The sequence below is a fragment of the Halichoerus grypus genome, chromosome 7, assembly GCF_964656455.1.
Source record: "Halichoerus grypus chromosome 7, mHalGry1.hap1.1, whole genome shotgun sequence".
Lineage (NCBI taxonomy): Eukaryota > Metazoa > Chordata > Mammalia > Carnivora > Phocidae > Halichoerus > Halichoerus grypus.
In genome coordinates, this window is record NC_135718.1 from 107,593,947 (window position 1) to 107,607,399 (window position 13,453).

A 13,453-nucleotide genomic window follows, 5' to 3' on the forward strand; every position below is an offset into this window, starting at 1 on the left:
GTTTGTTTGTTTTGGATAATAGTTACATTTCATTAAAAATATGTTATGTGTATTAATATGCAGTAGGTTTCTTACCATTAAATAACTATTTTTAAAAAATTTCTCAGTTTTAATTTCTAATATGGTAAATATTGATAAATATGGCCCATACAAATAAAAAGTCTTTGAAGTCGTCAATAATTTTAAGAGTTTAAAGGGACCCTAAGATCAAAAGAAATTTGAGAATTACTAGTTCCCGCATGATAATAGCCAGTCTTAGAGAAGTGCTTTCCAAAGGGATCCAGTGAGTAACTTCTGATGCTTTTTTTTTTTTTTTTAAGATTTTATTTATTTATTTGAGAGCAGGAGAAAAAGCATGGGCGGGGGTGGGGTAGAGAGAGATGGAGGAGCAGGCTCCTCACTGAGCAGGGAGCTGACGCAGGACTCAATCCCAGAACCCTGGAATCATGACCTGAGCTGAAGGCAGACGCTTAACCGACTGAGCCACCCAGGCGCCCACCTCTGATGCTTTTTAATGTTTCTAAAATTATTCAATATTTGTAGTAAAGCCAGCATCCAGTGCCCTTAGGAGCTTTATAGGACTGGGACAATGGAAAGCTAAATTTTTTTTTCCAGTTTTGCTATTAAGATTCTTATTTGTAATTCTGTTATCCTTTTCTTTAATAAATTTTAGACACTAAATATAATTGGAAGTCAAAAGTTCGAAGTATGTTACTAGAGCTGAGAGGGAGAGGGAGGGAGGGAGAGAGAGAGAGAGAGATTGATATTGATTGATTGATTGATTGACTGATTGAGGGGTAGTATTGGTAAGATGAGCCTGTCCTGTGGTAATATAATATAATCTTAGTATATAGGCTTTACAAGTGTACTGTTAAATCTTCACGTAAACATGGAAACAAGGACATGATAGAATGAATGAGTTAAATCTATAGGTTATTTTAGAATCTTATTTTATCTTATTTAAAATGCCTTTTAAACCTTAATCCACCAGAAGTGCTTAAAAGAACCCCCCCAAAATCACTTATTCTAACTTCTCTCATGTTTTCTTCCTTGGTATACATTCATACAAAGTGATCAAAAAGTGGGTATTAGATAATAAATGTGAAACTGTAAAATTTATAACATGGCTAACCAATCTCATCTTTTAGACAGAATATTTTTTTATTTATTTTTTAAATACAGTGGTATTGCTCCCTACTTCATTCTACCTTTAGCACTGGGGAGGAATAGTTTGGGGTCCCAAAATGCTGTGTGAGACACTGTCTTGTTTCACAATACCACAAAGAAACCAACAACAAAGCCCAGGTTGAAGGAAGGGAGAACATGAGACAGTGAGACTGTAGGAGAATTACTTAGGATGACACAGGGAAGGGAATTTAGGCTTTCTTAAATTCAGTGTTGATACAGATTTCTGTTTGGTCAGGAAACCTGAGTTATGCTATAAATATAGTATCCTGTGTTCTAATTTTATTGGACAGAGGCTATCAGTGTCTTCTTGCTTAGTATAGATCCTAAGATTACTGTTCAAATTAAATTACAGTGGGCAGCTTAGGTCACCCATGGCTAACTTACGTAAGCAGGTTAGTCATTTGAATGAAAACTTGTCTAGGCCACAAAACCACCACATTTCCACATAAAGTAGGTGCATCCCTCTCTGTTGAAGTGGAGTTGGTATTTGACTCTAAAAATAGGCCTGCATTGTGGTAAAAATCTAACCCATTTGTTTGTCCAAATCATGTGAAGAAAATCAGCTTTGACATGGCTTTTAAGTACAGGCAAGAATCTTCTATATGTGTCAAAAAGGATTAAGAGTCACCTCGTTTCAAGCTTTTTGTGATAATTTCAGGACATTTTGAAGTCTAAAGAAAACTTTAAAATAATTTTAGATGCTCTTTTAGAATACAAGGGGAGACTTGAGGGTAGGGAAGAGAGTTTGTGGACTGGAGAAGCTATAGATGTACTTCTGTGCACAGTGCAGAGGAGACAGACCCAGAACAATGAGGGGGGATAAAGGAAAGCAGTGAACTAAGAATTAGTAGCATGTCCAGCCAAGCCCCAGTAACATGGGTTCTGTGACTGAGTTATTTGTAGGGTAGTTGATAAGCTCCCCTAAATATGCAGAGCAACAAGTTTAGATAGATTTTTAGAGAGCAAAGGAAGTTAAGCCAGGAGGAGCAATGAAAATAAGGCGATGCGAAAGGAGAGACCTACACCTAAGTGCCCTAGTTACGGACTTGTTTGTTTTTGACAGAATTCTGGCTATCCCTTTGCTTATTTGGGTGATTATCATATAAAATATCTAGGACATTATTTGTATTTCCTCAAAGCCAGTACCAGCAATGCCTATCGTCCTGTGATAAAGAGTCTTGTAGAAAGTAATAGTAACGAAAACACTCATGTAATAGATAAAATGTGCTTATTTTATGATTTACAACTCTCCTGCCCTCATCATAGGTGTTTGTTTTCTAATTTCTCCAGTTTGAGATGCTCCTCTAGCATAATAACTACATTGTAATAAATAATGTCTTTAAAATCATCCCTTCAGTATATTCCTGACAGGAATTAGTCCTTCGTGGCTAAAGAACTTTTAATATTCAACTGTCATAAAAGCCTTCTTTAGCGGATCTAATGTGTAGTTTTGATTAAGATGTGTTGCAAGTTTTATAGCAGCCTAAATGAGTAAACAGTTCATATCAAAAAAATTTAACAAAGTAAGAGTAACCACTTGGTATTTAATAGGGAAATGAGACATTTGAGAAGAGTCAGACATTTAGCTCTGATGTGTACCTCCACCTCTAGGAGACCTGATGGTAATATATTTAGATCTTGCCTTGAGGAAGTTGCTTTCTGTGTTTTTAAGATCTTACTGGCCTCTAGTGGTAATATGATGCTATAGTTTAAATATTTTTAATTTTTGCGCGTGACTAGAAATAAAGCCATTTTGAAGACACTGGCTGATAATAGCTTCATTCTTTGTCTGGGGTCAGCAGTACTCTCAAAGTGTACGTACAACGTCGTCCTCCTGAAGACGAGAGGCTCTCTCTTTTGTTCTTGTCTCTGAGTCATCCCCACCTCTTTATTTTGAATGATGTTAGTTTAGCTGTGAAGCAACCTCCCATTGTTTTAGTACATGTACAGTGGTGATTACTGTGTCAGGTTTGTGCCAACAATTCTTTCTAGGGTTTCAGCCTTTTCTTCAGACTAAAGCACCAATTTTCCCCTCTGTTTATAATAGTTTATTTTCTTCAAAGGAGGTTAAGTTTTCAACTTAGCATTTAGGTTCATGTTTAAAACTATTTAATTCAATTTTGAAGAATTTTACATTTGAAATACTAGTCTACTAAGTAAGCATGATACTGATTTCTCCCTTTTGTTTTTCATATTTGTCACTCAGATGTCAAGGGGCCACCTACCCATCGTCTGTCTTGTGGCCAGTCACCCTACACAGAGACCACAACATGGGAGCGGAAGTATTGCATCCTCACAGACAGCCAGTTGGTGTTGCTCAACAAGGAGAAGGAGGTGAGATGGATATTTCTGAGGAAAGCTACTTCTCTTTCTTTTTTTTTCTTTCTTTTTTTTTTTTTAAAGAGATTTTATTTATTTATTTGACAGAGAGAGAGAGACAGCGAGAGAGGGAACACAAGCAGGGGGAGTGGGAGAGGGAGAAGCAGGCTTCCTGCTGAGTAGAGAGCCCGATGCGGGGCTCGATCCCAGGACCCTGGGACCATGACCTGAGCCGAAGGCAGACGCTTAACGACTGAGCCACTCAGGCGCCCCACTACTTCTCTTTCTGACCAGATTCCTGAAAGCTAGTTTTTATTTGCATTTTGTTATGAGACATTTATAGAAATGGAGGCTGTATGAATGATAAATTATAAGTACAGGCATACCTCCTTCTATTGAACCTCACTTTATTGCACTTGGCAGATACCACATTTTAACAATTTGAGGGTTTGTGGCAAGCCTGTGCTGAGCAAGTCTGTTGGCGCCATATCTCCAATAGCATATGCTCATTTCGTGTTTCTGTGTTACATTTTGGTAATTATCACTTCAAGCTTTTCCATTATTGTTGTATTTGTTATGGTGATCTATGATCAGTGATCTTTGATTGATGTTACTGTTGTAATCATTTTGAGGCACCATGAACCGTACCCATCTAAAACGGTGAACTTAATTGATAAATGTGTATGTTTTGACTGCTCCGCCGACGGCTGCCCCCATCTCTCTCCCTCTTCTCTAGCCTGTCTGAGATTCCCTGAGACACAACAATATCGAAATAGGCCAGTTAATAACCCTACAATGGCCTCTAAGTGTTCCACGTGAAAGGAGGACTCTCACATCTCTCACTCTAAATCAAAAGCTAGAAATGAGTAAGCTTAGTGAGGGAGGCATGTTGAATGCCAAGTGAGGCTGAAAGCTAGGCCTCTTGCACCAAACCAGCTTATGAATGCAAAAGAAAAATTCTTGAAGGAAATTAAAAGTGCTACTCCAGTGAACACAGGAGTGATGAGAAAGTGGAACAGCCTTATTGCTGAGACAGAGCAAGTTTCAGTGGTCTGGATAGAGGATCAAACCAGCCACAACATTTCCTTCAGCCAGAGCCTATTCCAGAGCAAGGCCCTAACTCTCTTCAATTCTGTGAAGGCTGAGAGAGGTGAGGAAGCTGCAGAAGAAAACTGGAAGCCAGCACAGGTTGGTTCATGAGGCTTAAGGAAGGAAAGAAGCCACCTCCAGTACATGAAAGTTCAAGGTGAAGCAGCAGGTGCTGATGCAGAAGCTGCAGCAAGTTCTCCAGCAGATCTAGCTAAGATCATTCCTGAAGGTGGCTACACGACACAACAGATTTTCAGGGTAGACGAACAGCCTTCTGTTGGATGAAGATGCCATCTAGCACTTTCATAGCTAGAGAGGACAAGTCAGTCCTGGCTTCAAGGTTTCCAAGGACAGGCTGACTCTCTTGTCTGGGGCTCATGCAGCTGGTGACTTGAAGTTGTAGCCAGTGCTCATTTCCCATTACGAAAACCCTAGGGCCCATAAGAATCATGCTAATTCTACTCTGCCTGTGCTCTAGAAATGAAACAACAAAGCCCGGATGACAGCACATCTGTTTACTACACGGTTTCCTGAAATATTTTAATCCCACTGTTGAGATCTCCTGCTCAGGAAAGAAGATTCCTTTCAAAATATGACTGCTCATTGACAATGCACCTGGTCCCCCAAGAATCCTAATGGGGATGTATATCAAGATTCATGTTGTTTTAATTAACGCAGTGTCCATTCTGCAGCTCACGGATCACAGAGTAATTCTGACCTTCAAGTCTTATTCTTTAAGAAATACATTTCATGGGTGGCTCAGTCAGTTGAGCGACTGACTCTTGATATCGGCTCAGGTTATAGTCTTAGGGTCGTGAGATCAAGCCTCAATGCCTAGCACAGAGCCTGCTTAAGATTCTTTCTCCTTCTTCCTCTGCCCCTTCCCCCACCTGTGTGTGTGTTCGTGCTCTCTCTCTCAAAAAAAAAAAAAAAAAACCCAAAAACTACATTTCATAAGGCTATAGCTGCCAAAGATGGATCTGTGCAAAGTAAATTGAAAACCTTCTGGAAAGGATTCACCGTTCTAGATGCCTTTAAGAATGCCTGTGATTCATGGATGGGAACAGGTCAAAATATCCACATTAACAGGAGTTGGGGGACAAAGCTGATTCGAACTCTCATGGATGACTCAGGGATTCAAGGCTTCAGAGGAGGAAGCAACTGTGGATGTCATCGAAATAACAAGAGAACTAGACTCGGAAGTGGAGCCTGAAGATGGGATTGAAGTGCTGCAATCCCATGGTAAAACTTGAATGGATGAGGAGTCCTTCTTGGGGATAAGCAAAGAAAGTGGTTTCTTGAGATGGGATCTACTCCTGGTGAAGATGCTGTGAAGACTGTTGAAATGACTACATAGGATTTAGAATATTATATAAACGTAGTTGATAAGGCAACAGCAGGGTTTGAAAGGACTGACCCCAAGTTTAAAAAGTTCTACTGTGGGGCGCCTGGGTGGCTCAGTCAGATAAGCGTCTGCCTTCGGCTCAGGTCATGATCCTGGAGTCCCGGGATGGAGTCCCAGGATCGAGTCCCACATCAGGCTTCCTGCTCGGCGGGGAGTCTCTGCTTCTCTCTCTGATCCTCCCCCCTCTCATGTGCTCTCTCTCTCTCATTCTCTCTCTCTCAAATAAATAAATAAAATCTTAAAAAAAAAAAGTTCTACTGTGGGTAAAATGCTATCAAACAGCATCGAATGCGACAGAGAAATTGTTTGAGAAAGGAAGAGTCCGTTGATGTGGCAAACTTCATTGTTGTCTTACTTTAAGAAATTGCCACAGCCACCCCATCCTTCAGCAACCCCCACCCTGATCAGTCAGCAGCCATCAACATCGAGGCAAGACCCTCCACCAGCAAAAAGATAATGACTCCCTGAAAGCTCAGATGATGGCTAGCATTATTTGGTAATGAAGTTTTTTAAAATTGAGGTATGTACATTGTTTTTTAGACATACTGCTATTGCACATTTAATAGACTACAGTAGAACATAAACACAACTTTGATGTGCACTGGAAATCCAAAAAATCCATTAGACTCGCTTTGTTGTGGTGGTCTGGAACTGAGCCTGAAATGTCTCTGAGGTATGCCTGTAAGTCTAACGGGTTGCTCGCGTCATGATGATATCCACTTGTCATGAAGGAGCGAGTTCAACAAGATAGGGTTGGATTTTCACTGAGGAACAGTGAAATAGATATTGAGTTGAGTATTTTGGAATGAGAACAGATTGGATTTGGTAGACCTGGCTCCAAAAATTGCTTGGAAGGGCTATGGGACGTGATGTCCCTGTAGCTATTGTAATAGATGGCACTCTCAGGGATTCACTGAGAGAGGTTTAATGAAGGGACTATTGACAGAGACATGGACAGCATAAGGGACCCACCAAAGAGTGTGAAGCACCATGAACTAGTAACAGCAGAAATCTTGTTATCACCCTAGACTTTCAGGGCCAAGAAGGGAGCGGTGCTTCTGGAAACCAGAGGATGGGTTGCACGAGAGGGCTGCTTGGCAGTTAGTGTAGCATTACCCAGAAGAGCACAGCTTCTGCCCAAACAAAGATGGCCAGCAGGGAGGAAGCAAAGGAGAAGAAACCCTCCAGCTCTTTTCCTGCCTTCTGATTTCTTGCCAGTTGTTACCTACTAGCCAGACGTAACTTGAAGCCAGAGGAAAACAAGATTGCTCTTGCACCAAAGGGAGAGAAGGGCCGCGGGTACATCTGGAGAGGTTGGCAGAATGTAGTTAGCCCGGCATCGAGCTCTCGGTAAACTCTCTGTCCTTCTAAATGAAGAAAACCCTTGAGCTTATCATATGCTATTTACTACTTTACTCAAACTGTGACAGTGTACAAGTCCTTCCACATCCAAATAACTCATCTGCTTATTGCTGATCTGTCAGAGAGTTGAGATCATTCTGATTTGGTAGGTCCATAACCCCGCTTTACCCCCTACCTCCACAGCATAAACAATACGTTCTTGACAAAGAAGAGGGATTAATGGGAGGGGAGGAGAAGAAAAGATCTGGTTCAACAAAGGACAAAGATTACTTGCCAAAAATAGAGGTAAATACCTAAAAAGCTGTAGGTAAAATATCAGTTTAGTAAGTCATCCTTCCTGAGAAGTGAGTTCAGGGGCAGCAGTGAACAGCAAATACGTTTCTCAGCTCTCGGCTGTGGATCCCTGTCTCCCTTTTCTCTTCTCCCCCGTCTCTGTCCCTTTTCTTTTCCATCCCTTCTCTTACTCAGCAGTCTTTAATATAGTAAAGCCAAGGTAATAACAAGAAAAGAATTTTAGTTTCTTTATTTTAGTTCTTTTTTTTTTTTTTTTAAAGATTTTATTTATTTATTTGACAGAGAGAGAGACAGCGAGAGAGGGAACACAAGCAGGGTGAGTGGGAGAGGGAGAAGCCAGCTTCCTGCTGAGCAGGGAGCCCGATGCGGGGCTTCATCCCAAGACCCTGGGATCATGACCCAAGCTGAAGGCAGACGCTTAACAACTGAGCCACCCAGGCACCCCCCTTTTATTTTAATTCTTACTTCCGAGGGCCTAGCTCAGGTGCTCTTTATGATGCTTATTCTTTTTCTCCATCTACTGAAAAATCTGCCTTGCTTTTGTTACCATCTCCCTACCCATGACCCTTTTCCAGTATTTTAATATTATTAAGTTTTATTTTATTAAAATAATGTAATAAAGGTCAGCCTTTTCTGGGATAGTCTAGTACATGTTGCTGTGTTTATATTAAGTTAATACATAATAAAAATTGGTGGAGTGAATATTAGTATAGAAGATTTCTAGTTATCCAGTTTGAATAAACAGATAATTGAAAATGTTCATTTTAACCAACCTGCTTTGTCAGCAGTCATTTATCAGAGCTATTAATAAGGAGTGTTATGAATAGATCATTTGCTGTCTTTCTGCCCTTATCTACCTTTTATTCAATTTAGTACTGTAAGAAATTAAATAGTCAGGATAGAGAGCATAAGGTCAAGAAACATGCCCTATCTAGAACCAAGATGAAATCCACTGATTAAAGATTACTGATCAATTGAGTATTCCAGGCCTGGGCCCCACCTTTGTCTCATAAAATAACTGTCCATGAGGAGTAACTTTCTGAAACAATATCTTGCATGCTTTGTTTTTATGCCAGTCATCCTGAGTAGCCCTGGACAAATGGGGAACCCCTCATCTCCCAGTCTGTATATGGCTCTGTACATCCTCTTCTCTGTCCCTGCCTTCTGCTTATCTTTTACCACCTCTTAAAACCCTATCACTATACCCTCTGCAAGTCACAGTCCATCATCAGCAAACCCAGCTGTTTCTTCCAGCTGTTCTTTGTAGGCATCCCTTAACTTCTTGGTTTCAAGAGAACCTGTGTTTTCCCTGAGAACACCATCTTCTGTGAGGTCCTGTCAAGTGATGGCTGTTTTTCTCCCACAGCCCTCATACCACGCTGCCTGTAGTAGTTGTTCTTCCTCTTTCTGACTGCTTCCTGCCCTCCCTCATTTTCCCTAAAAAGTCCAAATCCTGCATCTCCTCTTATAGTCATCTTCCAACCCCCAGTCATTCCTTTTCATTTTTTGTTGATTTGAGCTCCTGGCTCATTATCATTAGCTTCAACACTACTTTGGCCTTATTTTGTGATGATTCCAAAATCTGCAGAGACGCTTCTTCCAACACCCTGGGTCTGAGGTCCTTGACCTCTCTCCTCCAAGAATCTTTTCCTCTACCCCACCTCATCGCTACAACTTCTTCATATTCTCAATTTCACGCATTTTACACTCTCCTCATCACCTTCTGCTTTCTAGCTCGTCCCTTATTCCAACAATCCTTCAGTCCTTTTGAGACCCATGGTCCACTGATGCTATAACCTTTTCTGACCCTTAGACCTCTGATATCCTCTCTTCCCTCTTCACCCAGCCTGAATTCCATGGTCAGCCATTCTGATCAATCCCTTGCATACTATTTCCTTGCCCTTCTCATGCATTATCATGCTTACTTGGCAACGCGATAGCTCAGTCAAATCCTGCCCCTCTTCTGTCTTGCCCTGCTTCCATGCAGCATAATGTGTCTGCAGAAGATCCATCATGCTGACGGTCTTTAAACTAATGGCTGCAAACCTCATGTGAGCCCCTAATGCTGCGTGGCAATCACAAAGCATTTTCCTAGCTTAATTATTGTCCAGGTCTCCTGAACTAATGCTTCTCAATCTATGTGCGGTGAAGGACCAGTGTTTTTTCCACCCGACTGTGAACAAAATACAATAAAATGAATAGTTAAGAAAATTGAAATTTTAAAAAGATGTAAATACACAAGTCCCAATTTTTAATTAGATTTAACCAAAATGAAATTATAATTCAACAAATATACACAGAATAACCATAACACAGGAAAAGAAGAAATAAAATCATGAAAATTGTACATGTTCATGGAAAGTGAGCTGTACAGTGAAACCCATTGATCACATGAGGCACACTTCTCAATTTCTGCACTGTTAAATTATTTATTGCAGACCAGTAACAGTTTACACAAGACCTTGGGCCACAGTTTGAGTAGCACAATCCAAAATGATTTCTTTTTTTTTTTTTTTTTTTTTAAGATTTTTTTTTTTTTTTTTTTATTTATTTGAGACAGAGAGAATGAGAGAGAGAGAGCACATGAGAGGGGGGAGGGTCAGAGGGAGAAGCAGGCTCCTTGCCGAGCAGGGAGCCCGATGCGGGACTCGATCCAGGGACTCCAGGATCATGACCTGAGCCGAAGGCAGTTGCTTAACCAACTGAGCCACCCAGGCGCCCCCCAAAATGATTTCTAAAATGACTTTTTCTCAGGGCCTCTGGATGGCTCGGTCAGTTAAGTGTCTGCCTTCCGCTCAAGTCATGATCTTGGGGTCTTGGGATTAGGCTCTCTGCTCAGCGGGGGGTCTGTCTCTCTCTTTCCTTCTGTGCATGCGCTCTCTCTCTCACTCTCAAATAAATAAATAAAATCTTTTTTTTTTTTTTTAAGATTTTATTTATTTATTTGACAGAGAGAGACAGCTAGAGAGGGAACACAAGCAGGGGGAGTGGGAGAGGGAGAAGCAGGCTTCCCGCTGAGCAGGGAGCCCGATGTGGGGCTCGATCCTAGGACCCTGGGATCATGACCTGAGCCGAAGGCAGACGCTTAACGACTGAGGCACCCAGGCACCCCCAATAAATAAAATCTTTTCAAAAAAATTATAAAATGACTTTTTTTTTCTACATCTCCTCTATTCTAATCCTTTCTCTATTACCCTCTTATAGCTGGTTACTTTGCTGCGTATTTCGCTGAGAAAATTCAAGCACCCAGAAGAGAACTTCTCCATACTTCATTACCATATACCATGTCTGCCCATCCACCAGCAAGCATTTCCCTATATCCTGATTTGTCTCTTTTAACTATGGTTGACCTGTCTACAATCCAGTGGTCAGCCCCTCCACGTGTGTGCATTCCGTTACTTCTCGCCTATTCAAGGATGGATCACTAGCAATTCTCCCCTGCTTCTTTTATGTCTTTAATTTTTTGCTCTCTACTGGATCATTCCCCATCAGCATACTATTATTTTTCCCATCTTAAATGAAGAAATAAGCCTGGATTAATCTCACTCCTCTTTCTCTGCTTCCCTTAACAGTAAAAATTCTTAAAAACTTTTAAACCGGGCACCTGGGTGGCTCAGTTGGTTAAGCGACTGCCTTCGGCTCAGGTCATGATCCTGGAGTCCCGGGATCGAGTCCCACATCGGGCTCCCTGCTCGGCGGGGAGTCTGCTTCTCCCTCTGACCCTCCCCCCCTCATGCTCTCTCTCTCTCATTCTCTCTCTCTCTCTCTCAAATAAATAAATAAAATCTTTAAAAAAAAACAAAAAAAAACAAAAAAAAAAAAACTTTTAAACCCATTGTCTCTAATTCCTCTTCTCTCATTCTCTCTTAAACCTGCTCCATCAGATTCTTACACCATTTATACTCTTGTTAAGCTCACTGGTGACCTCCACCTCGCTAAATCCAGGGGTCAGTTCTCCATTCTCATCCTACTTCATCTGTCAGTGGCATTTAATACAGTTGATTACTCCTTCCTTCTAGAACCACTTTCTTCTCTTGGCTTCTGTGACCTCCTGCACTCTTAGTTTTCCTCCTGCCTCTCTGGAGTCATCCTTCCTCCTGAGTCATCTTTGCAGATTTCTCTTCTCTTTAAATCTTAACAGGGGAGTGCTGCAGAATTCAGTCCTTGGGCCTCACTTCTTTAGAATCTCATCCAGTCTTAAGACTTTCAGTACCCTCTAGTGCTGTGATTCCTAGTTTTACATCTCAGGCCTATACTTCTCTCTTCTCTAGACCCATATATCCATCTCCCATCACACCCCTACTTGGAGAAATAGTCATCTCTAACATGCCTCACACTAGACCCCTAATTTTCCCTCCCAAACCTGCCAGAGGCCATCTCTATCTCCATTAATGGTAACTCCATTCTTGTAAGTTTTCAAGGCCAGAAACTTTCCCAACTCACTCTGTCCCAGCCATTCTGGTATTGTTAGGATTCTTGAACACATCAGCATGTTCCTGCCTCAAGGCCTTAGCCTTGCCTTTTCCCTCAAATATTTGTATGACTCACATTCTCACTTCCTTCAGCTCTTTACTTACACCTGCTCACCTTCTCAATAAGGCCCACCCTGACCAACCTATTTAAAATTACTATCCCTCCTCATATCTCCCATCTAAAACCTTGATCTAATTACTTGGCTCTGATATTTTTTTCCCCCATAGCATTTACCACCTTCTGAAATGCCTTATAATTAATTTATTATGTTTATTGTATCCCTTCCCCTACAAGGGATGTAAGCTTTAGGGCAGGGATTTTGTCTGTTTTGTTCAGTGCTGTATTCCTCAGTGCTTAGAAAAGTTCCTGACACCTAAGTAAATTCTCAATAAATATTTGTCCAATAGATTTTTTAAAAGGCAAATTATAAACTTTGATTCTGAATATCCATTTCCTTAATATAAATTTGAGACTTTTCTATCTTTTCCTTTTATGTTATAAGTCTTCCCAGAACATGAGGCTTAATTCCATATTTTTTCTAAAACTAGGTAATAAAAAAGGAGAAAAATAATCCATAAGGTGCTTTTCCATTGTTGAATATTTGATTCATTTTTATTTATTTATTGAGCATCTATTTTGTGTGCAGTATTGTGGTTGCAAAGATGTAGTCTATTTGGGGACACGTTGAGGTAAATTAAAAGCTATAATCATTTGGAACTCAACAGGTGATAGCTGTACAACATTGTGAATGTACTAAATGTCTCTGAATTATTCATTTTAAAATGGTTAATTTTAGGTTAAGTGAATTTCACCTCAATAAATTATTTCAAAAATTATAACCATAAGGGAAGGATTAACTGACATATTGCCTGGGTGGGTTGTGATGTGAAATGAAGAACGCCAAGAAAGATTTTACAGAGAAATTTTTGATTGAACCATGTCTTTAGGGACAAATAGAAGCTCAGCTGGAGGAAAAATAGGGAAGGATAGTCCAAGTATGTGTAAGGATACAAAGTCAAGAAACATATCTCTTTGGCAAACTGCAAAATGTTCAGAATTTTTGGAATAAAGTTTGCAAGAGGAAAAAAAAATAGCTGATAGCTGGCAAGAACAAAATAATAAAGTGCCTTGAAGGCCATGCTAAAGAATTTGGATGTTATCCTGGAAATGATTTAGACCATGGAAAGGTATTTAACAGGGCAATAACATCATCAGATTTGCTTCTTAGAAAAGTAACTCTGTTGATCATGTGGAAAATTGAGTGAAGGGATTGGAAGGAACTACATGAGTACATGAGTAAGATTATTGCAGTAGACCTGGTAA

At 40.5% G+C, this 13,453-nt stretch overlaps 1 protein-coding gene across 8 annotated transcripts in view; it reads left to right on the plus strand.

Annotated features, from left to right (window-relative positions):
* The window catches only part of RASAL2 (RAS protein activator like 2), a 359,574-nt gene that overhangs the window by 171,232 nt on the left and 174,889 nt on the right, over positions 1-13,453 (plus strand). For all 8 annotated transcript variants that reach the window (XM_078078022.1, XM_078078024.1, XM_078078023.1 and 5 more), the window contains exon 2: positions 3,395-3,522. In XM_078078022.1, the coding sequence (XP_077934148.1) occupies positions 3,395-3,522 (128 nt within the window). The remainder of the gene's footprint in view (positions 1-3,394; positions 3,523-13,453) is intronic.